At 57.2% G+C, this 12,173-nt stretch overlaps 1 protein-coding gene across 2 annotated transcripts; it reads left to right on the top strand.

Moving 5' to 3' along the window:
* The first annotated feature begins 1,756 nt into the window (after window positions 1–1,756).
* On the top strand, window positions 1,757–7,528 carry CDX2 (caudal type homeobox 2). 2 transcript variants are annotated; one of them, XM_047874655.1, is made up of 3 exons: window positions 1,757–2,297; window positions 5,799–5,944; window positions 7,274–7,528. In XM_047874655.1, exons 1-3 carry the CDS (start codon window positions 1,757–1,759, stop codon window positions 7,526–7,528), a joined length of 942 nt encoding a protein of 313 aa, XP_047730611.1. The 2 variants fall into 2 exon arrangements, with proteins under 2 accessions (XP_047730611.1, XP_047730621.1); XM_047874665.1 differs by having other exon boundaries at window positions 5,799–5,940; window positions 7,274–7,412.
* Window positions 7,529–12,173: the final 4,645 nt, after the last annotated feature.

The following is a 12,173-nucleotide window of genomic DNA, read 5'->3' as shown; positions in this document are numbered from 1 at the left end:
TGACAATGAGAGCCGACAAGTGCAGCTATGGAGATGGGCGGCTAGTGTCCCGCTGGTCTCGGAGCGCCCAAAGCCGCCCAGGCAGCTTGCCCAGTCCCCGGACCGGGCCTCTGCGATCCTCAAATCCTAGTCTGGTGGCACTGTCTGGGCTCGGGGAGAAAGCTTGGAAGGCCACCGCGGGGCTGCTCCCTGCAGTGGCTACACGGAGCCTGGCCGGGCGCGTGCGCAAGACGGATCTGGTCGCCTTGCGCTCCTGTCCCGGCAGTTCCCAAGCCAGGCCTCACAGCACTGGTCCCCGCAGCTGCCACTGAGCCCCTGGGGCCCCCCGACACAGTGCTTCAAAGTCGATCCTTTCTCAACTTTTCTTCACTGGGAGCTCTTCAGAAGCAATCATTAGTAACGGCCCGGGTTCCCTGCCCATCTCCTAGAGACGAAAAACGATTTTCTTTGGACAGTGTTCTACCTTGGAAAGCAGAAAGTGGTTTTAAGACAAAGGCATTATGTACAATATACAAATACCTAGGTAGATACTAGCAGCAGTTTTGACTCTCTTTACCTGGATTTTTAACCGCTTCAGTATAACAGACACGTATGGGTAGGCTCGCCGAATTTTCGCAGACAACCTACCGTGTCACCAGCACCCTGTTCAAGAAACCAGAACTTTGCCAGCACTCTAGCAACCCTCTTTTACCCGCCCCCCCCCATAACTGCCCTCCACCCTCTAACTTCTGCCACAGGCTCCTTGGTCTGACTGTTTTGTGTCTTTGGATGCAAATGCTTTTTTAAAATATGAATTGCTTTAATTTAACTTAAATCCCAAACGTGAGATGAACTCGGAGACGCAGCCTGAAGCTAGCGGCATAATTTATCTCGTGCGAGAGGAAAGAGGTTTCCTTGGAGAGGAAAATAAATAGCTGATTAGCAGCCACAGTTGTTTTGGGGCGCGCAACCGTTCCGGCCAGGAGCGCAGAGAGGGCAGGAACCGGCCCCATCTCTAAGGGCTCGGCTCCTCACCTCCCGGGTTGGTCAGAAACGTAGTCATCAAAGCAATGGCTTCCCTTTTCTTTCCTCTTTGGTGTAGAAGGGGCCTCTAGATGCACCCCCCCTCCCACCCCGCAAATGCAGAAACACTACTTAGTTTCCAAGCCCAGATTCCCACCAAGATAGCTCTCCCCCCCCCCCTCTTTTGCAAGTCTCTTGATTTCATTCTTTGAACCTGTGATTGGAGGTTAAAGTGCACCAGGTTGGAAGGAGGAAGCTCTTAACAATAAAGGTTTGAATATTTCGCGGTGATCGGGTCGCAGCCCTCTCTTGAGCTCCCCTCTCCCCTTATCTTTTAAAATGCAAATCGTGTTTCGGGGGGTTGTGCGCGGGGTGCGCGCTGCGCCTCGACGTCTCCAGCCATTGGTGTCTGTGTCATTACTAATAGAGTCTTGTAAACACTCGTTAATCACGTAAGGCCGCCGGCCTGGGGCTCCGCACTGCAGCCTGTGGCGGGTCTTCCCCGCCTCTGCAGCCCAGTGGGGAGGAGGTGGGAGGAAAGAAGGAAGAAAGGGAGGAGGGAGGAGGCAGGCCAGAGGGAGGGACCGCCTCGGAGGCAGAAGCGCCGCGAGGAGCCAGCGGAGCACCGCGGGCCGGGGCGCAGCCAGCCGCCGCTCTCGGCGCCCCCTCGCCCCTTCCCCTTCGCGCCCCCCGGCAGCCTCCAGCGTCGGCCCCCAGGCAGCATGGTGAGGTTTGCCGTCGGGCCCTCGCCACCATGTACGTGAGCTACCTCCTGGACAAGGACGTGAGCATGTACCCCAGCTCCGTGCGCCACTCTGGCGGCCTCAACCTGGCCCCGCAGAACTTCGTCAGCCCCCCGCAGTACCCGGACTACGGCGGCTACCATGTGGCGGCCGCGGCCGCCGCGGCCGCGAACTTGGACACTGCGCAGTCCCCGGGGCCGTCCTGGCCCGCGGCGTACGGGGCCCCGCTCCGAGAGGACTGGAACGGCTACGCGCCGGGGGGCGCCGCGGCCGCCGCCAACGCGGTGGCGCACGGCCTCAACGGGGGCTCCCCGGCCGCCGCCATGGGCTACAGCGGCCCGGCCGACTACCACCCGCACCATCACCCGCACCACCACCCGCACCACCCGGCCGCTGCGCCTTCCTGCGCCTCGGGGTTGCTGCAGACACTCAATCCCGGCCCTCCCGGGCCAGCCGCCACCGCCGCCGCCGAGCAGCTGTCCCCGGGCGGCCAGCGGCGGAACCTGTGCGAGTGGATGCGGAAGCCCGCGCAGCAGTCCCTCGGAAGCCAAGGTAGGCGGCGGCGGCGGCGCCCCGCGGGAGGGGGCTGCTGGGCCGGCCGCGCGTCCCGCGCCGACCCGGGCGTCCCGAGCTGTCTGGGAGCTGGGCGCCAGGAGGGCCGGAGAGGGAGACTCAGTCAGGGGGCCCCCGACTGCCGGGCTTCTCTACCGCGCCTGAGCTGGCGGGGTGGGGGTGGGGGGCCGCGAGGGAATAAGTGGGTCTCCCAACCCGTGTTTAGTTTAGGGCAGAGGAGAGCCTTCCTCCCTCCAACGTCCCAACACTCCCAGGACACCCCCGGGAATGTGGGCGTAGCACGGCTGCGTAGGAGTGGGAACGCGCGTCCCCCGCACTTGGTGCCTCTGGCACTCGGTGCGCAGCTTGGAGCCGCCAGGGAAAGGGAGCCTCGAACTCCACCGAGCCGGGCTTCAGAGCCTTGCTCTCCACGCCGCTGAGCCGCTCAAGAAGAGGGGTGCCCCGGGGAGCCAGGAGGGCGGCGAGGCCGCGCGTGGGACCGGGGTCAAGGAATCTCAAGAGCTAGGGCGAATAGGGAGAGCCGGCCAAGCTGCTGTTGCAGGAAAGGCAGGCCCCAGGAATTAGGCGGAAGGGAGCGCGCCCCGTCATTGAACTCCTTTGATTTGCAAAGGAGTTGGTGCAGTCCGAAGCTGGAGGGCTAGGGGCAAGAAGTCGTGGGTGTCCTCTTGTGTCTGCAGAGGGAGAAGGGGAAGAATCCTTGGTGGGGATTCAGCTTCCGCTCCAGACAGGGATCATTTCTCCCCACCTTTCCTTTCCAGGGTCTCGGGGCTGTGTGTGTGTGTGTGTGTGTGTGTGTGTGTGTGTGTACGTGTGTGCACGCACGCCCATGTTCAAGAAGCTGGCTCAGGAGATGTCCCTGCAGACATCCTAGGTTTGCCGGACGGCGAGGGCCCATCAGGTCCCGGCCTGCCCCTTCTGCTATGGGGATATGTGTCAAAGTGGGAAGGAAGTTGGAATAGGTGTGGTGGGAGAGTCCTGTTGGCATCCCCGTTTCGCTCCACGAAGTTTTCCTAGCCTTCTGCACTTCCGCTTTTCTTCTCTTCCCTTGTTTCTGGCCCAGCCCGGCCTGCACGCAGGTTATGGCCACTTTGCAGAGGTTTATAGCCAATTACAGCCGTATAAATCAGAGCAGCCGTTGGGGGCTGTCTCCGGGCATCAGTACTTGAGTCACCGGGCACATGCCGGGTGGGAAATGCGGCCGCCCAGGGAGAAGGCCACAGGGCCAGCCTCGGAACCTCGCCTTGGTGCCTTCCCCAAAGGGAGACGCCGTCGCCCGATCGGGCGCTGTCTCAGAGAAGGCTGTCTTTTACGGAGCCTGCCTGGGGCGCACCTGGCAGCGACCGGGGGTCCTACGGGAGACCTCTGGTGTGTCCCGGGACAGTGGCCGCGGGGCCAGGGCCGGGGAGGGGGGAGAGGGAGAGGGAGGGAAGCCACAGGAGCCCAGGCCGCGGGGTCAGCAGATGAGAGGCCGCTGTGAAGTCCCGCGCCGAGGTGGCAAGGCCGCAGTCGGCGCCGGGCGCCCTTGTGATGTTAATGTCGGGAGGCCGCGGCCCGCGGGCCAGAGCCCGGCTCCTCTGCGGAGCGTCATCTGTCAACGGGCTAGGGGGGTTGGTCCTCGGCCCGGCCCGCTTTGATATACACCTTCCCAGCCCTGCCATTGTCTCTTTTAGGGCCCGGAAAGAGGGTGGTGACTTTCGCAGTCAATAATGAATTCTCACAAGTCCCTCTCATCTCTCCCCTCCTCCAGCCCCCTCCTTGGTTCCCAGGGGGTGCGGGGCGCCTCCAAGGCCCTTGGGGACGCGGGCCGCAGAGCGCGCAGGGGTCCTGGTCACCGCGTCCCCGGCCCGTCCGGCAGACGGAAAGGGCGGCCCTGGCGCAGGAGCCGCTCCCCCAGGCGAGTGTTGCTCCCGGGATGTTCGGCTCGGAGAACTTTCTTGCGCCCCGCTGCCCAGCCCCGGGGGTGCCCCTTTGTGGCTCCAACCTGGGTGCAGTGGCAGCCGCGCCTTGCACTGTGTGCGTGAGCCAGCCCGAGTCTCAGTTTCCTCATCTGTAAAACGGGCGACTCCCGCCGGTAGCCTCGAGTGGGTTAGAGGCGGTAGCGCGTGTGAACGCGCCCGCCCCTTGCAAGGCTCCCAGGACGTGTTAGTTCCCTTCACTGGCTTCGCAGACGCAGGGTCGGGGCCGCTGCGCCCATTCAAATGCGCCTGCCGGGCCGTGTTTATGTTAATGCGCCTGGCGGGGAGGGGGATGAAAGCGGGGGCCGCCATTTGCTCAGTAGTGGTAATTCAAACAGAATGCGGTTGTTATTAAGGCATTGAAAGGGCTTTTCTTTGATAAGATCGCCTTGTCCTGCATTGTTTGGGACTGTGTTCCCCTTTCAGCGGCTCGGGGGAGCTCCCTCTGATCCGGCCCTGTATCTTCCCAGGGTGCTTTTGTTGTGGTTTGCAAAGGGTTTTACCTGAACAAAGTCGGCCTGCGGGGCATTAAACACCTCCAAGAAACTCCCAGACCCTTTAGATCTTCCTGTAGGATTGGGCACCGGGCGACTGAACCTGTTCGGCTGCAGGGTGACCAGGACCTGGGGCCAACGAGGAGCCCCTGCCAAGGGATGACCCAGGACAGACCCGGGGGAGACGCCAGGTTCTCGGGCCTGCTCCAACCGCGACGGCACTATTTGTCAAGGCCCTTCAGTAAAACAATCAATCTGAGGTTTAATATGTTGACTCAATCCAATGAGCACAGATCACTGGTCAGGATAGCTCTGGCAGAGTTTGTAGCAGAAATAAATGGGGATGGGGGGGGGGGCTCAACAAAGAAAAAGTGCCAAATGCGAAACCGTGTTCAGCCAGGTATAGAATGTCGCCAGCGGGAGGGGTCTTCTGCCTGCCAGACCCCAGCTCGGAATTCCACCAGATGGGCCTCGTGTGCCTAGGAGGTGATTCTGGTCTGTCACATCCTGCACCCACCCCCACCCCCCTTTCTACTGTTAATAAAAGTAGAAAGCAACAGACAGAAAGTAACACCACCACCCCACCCAGCGACACCAACGCATCCCCACGGCCCCAGCTGCTTTTAGGGTGGGCTTCCGTCTTCAATAGGCCCAAAAATGTGAACATTCCCAGGCCTCTGGAGACTCTGTCCTGCCCCCCTTTCCCTTTGGGCCCAGCCTGCTCCAGTGCTCCGTTGGGTTTACCAAACGGGGGGCTGGGTTCTGCTATCTTGCGTGTAGGAGGTTAGAGTTTTTCTTCGTTTTTAAAAACCACTTAACCCCAAGGTGAGTTTAGTTGTCTCAGATAGCCTCGCACCCTCCCCTCAGGACCCTCTGGGGGGTCTTGTCAGACCCGGCAGGAATCAGCCAAACCCTGGCCCCCCGGGGCGAAGAAGGAAGAGAAATAGCCCTTGGGTTAGGGAGGTTTGTCATTACCCATGACTGATGGGCCGCCTTGCGGTTCCCCGGCCTAACATCTCCTTCCTCCACAGTGAAAACCAGGACGAAAGACAAATACCGAGTGGTGTATACGGACCACCAGAGGCTGGAGCTGGAGAAGGAGTTTCACTACAGTCGTTACATCACCATCCGGAGGAAAGCCGAGCTGGCCGCCACGCTGGGGCTCTCCGAGAGGCAGGTGCGAACCGCCTTGTTCCCTCCAGGGCTGGTAGGGTTCCCCGGGGCAGAGTTGGAAGCTGGGCCCCCGGAAGCCACCTAGTTCTGTGGGCAGATTAAAGCACAGGTTAGAGGGGCGCCTGGCTGGCTCGGTCTGTAGAGCACGCAACTTTTGATGTCCGGGTTGTGAGTTCAAGCCCCGCGTTGGGCGTAGAGCTTACTTAAATAAACAAATGAATAAATAAATCAGGAGGATGGAGAGCATTTCCTCCTGAATGAGTTTAGAAAAAGTTCCTTCCACCGCTAGTTGTCTTTTTCAGGTGTTGAAAAATTTCCCCGTTTTCCGGCATCCGGGAGGTGCAAAAAAGAAAAGAGAAAATACCCCAAAGAACGGAGCAGTACTTTAATCCAGATTTCTATTTGGGTGAAAAAAGACTTACATTAAAGACCGATTAGCTTTGTGCCCAGCCCAGCGCCTGGGGAAAAAAAATGAATACAAGACCCCAATCCCTACCCGTAAAAACTAGAACGAGGCTTGACTCATGAACGCTGTATATGGTCTAGAAAAATAAATAAATAGGGGCGCCTGGGTGGCGCAGTCGGTTAAGCGTCCGACTTCAGCCAGGTCACGATCTCGCGGTCCGGGAGTTCGAGCCCCGCGTCGGGCTCTGGGCTGACGGCTCAGAGCCTGGAGCCTGTTTCCGATTCTGTGTCTCCCTCTCTCTCTGCCCCTCCCCCGTTCATGCTCCGTCTCTCTCTGTCCCAAAAATAAATAAACGTCTCTGTCCCAAAAATAAATAAACGTTGAAAAAAAAATTAAAAAAAAAAAAGAAAAATAAATAAATAAACAAAACAGACCACATCCACAGCCGGGAAGCCCCACAGTAAATCTCATTCTCAGCTTGAAGGTGAGGCCTATTCCATTTCAGTTTAGCTTTGAGAGGCCAAAGGTTGTCATTTTGAAGCACATCCATGCTGGCCTCCTCCTGCTTGTTGTAGAAAGGGCTTTGCAAAGTTTCTTTCCCTTGGCTCTGAGACTCTGAACTTTTCCAGTAAAGTTGTAGATAAAGGTTGCTTTAGAACGAAACCTGGTGAACGAGGCGGGGGGGGGGGGGGGGGGGGAGGGAGGGGAGGGGCTCTTCTCTCCCGAGACCGTGCTGGGCTTGGGAAGGGCTCCAGGGCTGGGGCTGTCACGGGGCTCTCGAATGAACGTCTGGGAGAAGGTTTGGGGGTCCTTTAGAGAGGGCACTTCTTTAACTGGAGGGGTAGATGCTGGTGCTGAAGGCCATTCGTTTTCCCCTTGCATCGTCTTCTTCACCCCCCTGTTTTCCCCTCCATTTTCCACGTCCAGGTTAAAATTTGGTTTCAGAACCGCAGAGCGAAGGAAAGGAAAATCAACAAGAAGAAGTTGCAGCAGCAGCAGCAGCAACAGCAGCCGCAGCCCCCACCGCCGGCACCACAGCCCCCCCAGCCGCCGCCAGGCCCTCTGAGAAGCGTCCCGGAGCCCCTGAGTCCTGTGTCTTCCCTGCAAGGCTCGGTGCCCGGCTCTGTCCCTGGGGTTCTGGGGCCAGCCGCGGGGGTGTTAAACCCCACTGTCACCCAATGACCTACGGGCGCCTGCAGCGGCCGGGCACGAGGGCCGAGCCACGAGGAGCATAGACTCTGCTAGAATCCTCAGGAGAGACCCCCTCCCCTCCCCTCCACAAATGTACACCAACTGACCTAGCTCTCAGAGGAAGAATGGGGGCCAGGAGTAAGGACAAGGGGGGGTTGGGTTGGAGGCCTCAAGGAAGACATTCTCCCAGATTTTGACTTTTTCTGGTCTGACTTTCTGCCAGCAAGAAGATGGGATATGATCACTGAGGCTTCATCTCGTCCCGCCAGGGAAGCATTGCCTGGACTGGCTAAACAGACCGGGCTTCCAGCCCCCACCTCCCCAGCTCTTGGCTTCCCAAATCTGCAGGAGGCACCTCTGGTTGAGGGGAGAGAACCACTCAGGGGAACACCAATGCTCGGAGCCAAGATGGCTGCCGCCTACTCACTGCCATCCGAGGGCCCGCTGGGCCCTCCTGCTCAAGGGCAGGCAAGATTCTGTGACTGCAGAAGTCACAGGCGGCTAAGATAGGAACCTGGACCTACCAAAGACTGCAGAACCCCCAGGTCTTGTCTTTCTTCTCTTCCCTTCCCAGACCAGGAAAGGCTTGACTGATGTGTGCGCCCAGTGGATGGTGTGAGAGGCGTGGTTATTGGACTCCAGGCCTGACAAGAGGGCCCAGGACAGGGCCTTGTTTAGAAAGCCTGTCACCAGAGCTTCTCTGGGCTAAATGTATGTCAGTGCTATAAATGCCAGAGCCAAGCTGGACTTCCTGTCATTTTCACAATCTTGGGGCTGATGAAGAAGGGGAGTTTTTGTTGTCGTTGCTGCTGTTTGGGTTGTTGGTCTGGGTAACATCCAAGCCAGCATTTCAAAAGCCTTCTGGATCCACGGGGAGAGAAGTGGTATGGTGAAGGGAAGTGGGGGGTATTTGAACACAGTTGAATTTTTTCTAAAAAGAAAAAAAGAGAGAGAGAGATAAATGAGCTTTCCAGATTTCAGATTCTGTATTTATCGTCTTCAGATTTTGTCTGGAATTATTATTATTTTTTTTTTTTTTAAGAAATGAAATATCTTGTCTACTTGCAACCTAGTGTTGGAAAACTCGGACAGGGAGTGGAGAAGGTTATCTGAACAACCTCATTTTTCCCCCAGAGCATCAGAAGCCTGAGGGAGCAGGTTTTGAGACCTTCCCTGCCCCCAAGCCTGAGCCCAGCCTTGGATTGTGGAATGTGTGGTTCTCCTGGGGGTGCCTTTGGGCAAAATGCACATCTGAATGGTCAGCTGCTTCCCAGCGGCCAGGAATTATGGGGGGTGGGGGTAAGCGTCCGCCCATACCATCTCCTCAAATCTGCACTGACGCAGTTACCCACATTCCCTGCATCAGTGATTCCCTTCACCCCAGGGATGCCCCACGATCCAGCTAAACATAAGCATTAAGTAAAAAGGCTTTATTTTCTGCTCTCCCAGGGCAACGTTTCCATGAATATAGTCTTCTGTGAATCACTGGGCATTTCTGTGAGCCCTGTCTCCACCCCTTGTCCTTTCTCGCGAAATCCTCCCCCTTCCCCCCCCCTCCCCCACAAAGAATTCAAGAACCAGTATAAGGAGAGCCTTTCAGTGGTGGTTGCTTGTTATCTGGCCGACCCGCTGGGGACCGGGCTGCTGTCCCTGAGGTTTTGGGGTCCTGGAAGCCACCGAGCAGGGCCTGGGGAGAAGGGCCTCGCTCTCGATTTCGGTCTTCCCACAGGCACCTTCGGGTCCTCCTCGCGGCCCTCCGCCGAGGGAGGAGGTGCCCCGAGGGCTGCGGAGGAAGAGCTGTGCGGCGAGACCTAAATACCGCCTGCAGCATCTCCCGGGTTCCGCGGCCCTTCCGGGTGGCATTCCGCTCGCTCGGGGATTGAGAAAGGGGCGCTGGCGGCCCGGCCCGCGGGCGCCCGGCCCGGAGCCGCAGGGAGAGAGCCCGGCCCGCCTCTCGGGCTGCGGGGTCCTTTGAGCCGGGGGGTGGGGGGGGTGGGGGGGGTGGCGATCGCCGCGAGGTTAGCCCCCTCCCCCGGCGCCTCCTGCGGAGTGGGGCCGCGGGGAGGGGGGCGCGGACCCGCACCCGGCCGCGCCCACCCGCCCCCCGCCGCCGCCGCCGCGGTTGCTATGCGTTGCTGTGAAACGCCTGTCAATAAACCCTGTTTGGACAGTGCCGCGAGAGCACAAGGGTTGTTTGCTTAGTGGTTAGAGGTTCAAAAGTCGGCATTGTCCCGCGGCAAGCGATTACAAGTTCTTCCCCTCGCCGGGTCCGGCCCCCCAGCACTGACGCCCGCCGCGGGCCCGCGCGCCAGGCATCCGGGGCGAAGAGGGGAGCTCGGCTGCTCTCTGAAATGCAGGCCCGGGGCTGCGAGCCGCCCGCCGGGCTCCCAGGTCGGGGAGGGGGCGGGCCAGGAGGCCCCCGCCCCCCACCCGGTGCCGACGAGGCCACCGCGCCTGCGACGCCGAGACTCACCCCTCGAGCAAACCCGGGGGGGGGGGAGGAGGGAGGAACACGGGGACGTGGCGCGAGCGGGCAGTGCCGCCGAGAAGGCGTGGGGAGGGGGGGGGGCGGCGGTTGGCGCTGGGACGCCCGGGTGTGTTTTTGATAGGGCGGCCTCGCAGCTGCCAGGGCCTCCGGCGCTGGGACCGGGATGACTCCGCTTCCCTCCGGATTCCTCGGGCCTCCCGGAGCTCAGGCCGCCAGGGGGCGCGCGCGCTCTGGGAAGAGCGGGGATCCGCGCGCGCGCTCCTCCCCCGCGTCCCGAGCGGACCCGGAAGGGGACTCGTTCGGAGCCCGCTGGACGGTCGCAAGCTCCAGCGCCTGTCCCACCGCGGCTGCTCCCCATCTGGGGCGCTGCGAGGCTTCTCCACCGTGGCCGCGAGCCTGTTGCAACTCAGGCGGGCGCAGGAGATTCTTCAACCGGTTGAGCTGTTCAAGAAAACCAAATTTGGCTGAAAGGAACTACTCGCCTTTCTAAAAGGTCTTCTTGCACAAGATTTAAAAAAAAATAAAAACATTACAGTAATACGGATATGATACTAATATATAGAAAGACTGAGAACTTAGGATACATATGGGGGGGGGGGATGTACCCGTATTGTGGAACTCCTGTCCAAACAAGGCGTACATAGGGAGGCCAGGCTGGCTCAGGCGACTCTTGATCTCAGGGTCGTGAGTTCAAGCCCCATGTTGGGAGTGGAACCTACTTATAATTTAAAGAAAAAAAAAGTTTAAAAAAAGCATATATGGAGAGAAGACGGCTTGAGTCCTTTTTTTCCTTCTGTGAACAATTCATGGCTTTATCGTATTCATCCCATAAAGCTAACAAGATGGGCCCTTAATGAAAGTAATGAAAATTTCAATCAGTTTCACTTCTTTCTGATATTATCTATAAGAGTCCTACAATAGTCAAGAAAACTAATCTATATATATAAAGAGCAGTATTCTTGCTGTGGTTATCCACAGCCACTCAGGGGAAAAAAAATAGGAGAAGGCAGCAAGTAGAAATAAAGAACTTCAACTACACCGAGCGCCTGGCTGGCTCAGTTGGTAGAGCGTGTGACTCTTGATCTCCCGGTGGTGAGTTCAAGCCTCACATTGGACCATTGGGCCTAGAGTTTACTTAGGAAAAAAAAAAAAAATCTTAAGATCGAAGGGGCATTGTTTGCACCTTGTTTTAGAGAGGGGCTGCTATTTACTAGTTTAATGACCTCGGGGAGATCTCCACCACTAATGGGGGAATCAAATAAGGTAAAAGTAAGGGAATGCAATTTACAGCACACACGTAGGATTAATCCCCAATAATGACAAGAACTAGGCTGCATCTGAACCATCTCTTGTAAACGGCGGAAGAATCCTTACAGAGAACCTGTGAACAGGGATGATTCCTGAAATCACACATGAAGTTTTTCGAATTCATTGTCTCACTCACTTTGTCAAGTAGCCCCCAGTCCCTTGTCTCTTGATTTCCACTGCCTAGGCACCTGCATACAATCTCAAGTGGCAAAGCCCTAACATTCCAGACACGAAGACATCTCACTGCCGTGCATAGTTAACTTTTCATCTACCAGGAAAAACATCCCCAAACCCTTCTTGTTGTAATGAGGAGACTCAGATTAGTTGAGGAGGTAGTTAGGGACATCGATCAGGACGCTTTCAACCCCAAAGGGGCAGAGAGGCAGGTATTCTAATTAGATGGCATTGAAAGTTTCTCTAGTTTGAAGTAACTTCCCTTCCAATATCTCAATGTCCATTCTGTACTCTTCTGGGAGACACCCCAAAAAGTTGCTGTGGATTTAATTCTTTAAGGCTGATTTCATCCCTTGAAGTAATTTCAAGCATTTGATTCCAGTGCCCACATTTTCCCCTGACACTGAAACCACAGCAATAGGTTTCGTGTTACATTAGTTTTGTGGAAGATACGGGACACATTCATACCTAAATAATGTAGATTCACTTGTTCACATTTTAAATTAGCGATTGTTTTCTTGAATAACATTGAGACCACACAAACCTCTAACCTCTATCATTCTTTATTTTTTCTTTTTTTATATGCGGAAATTTATTTTTTAAGATGCTTTGTTGACAGATTGACTAACATACAGTGCATACGGGGGTAGATTTTCTCGAAGAGTA

The sequence above is a fragment of the Prionailurus viverrinus genome, chromosome A1 (genome assembly GCF_022837055.1).
Source record: "Prionailurus viverrinus isolate Anna chromosome A1, UM_Priviv_1.0, whole genome shotgun sequence".
NCBI classification, from domain to species: domain Eukaryota; kingdom Metazoa; phylum Chordata; class Mammalia; order Carnivora; family Felidae; genus Prionailurus; species Prionailurus viverrinus.
Note: the sequence above shows the minus strand (reverse complement) of the source record. Positions and strands in the feature narration are given on the sequence as shown.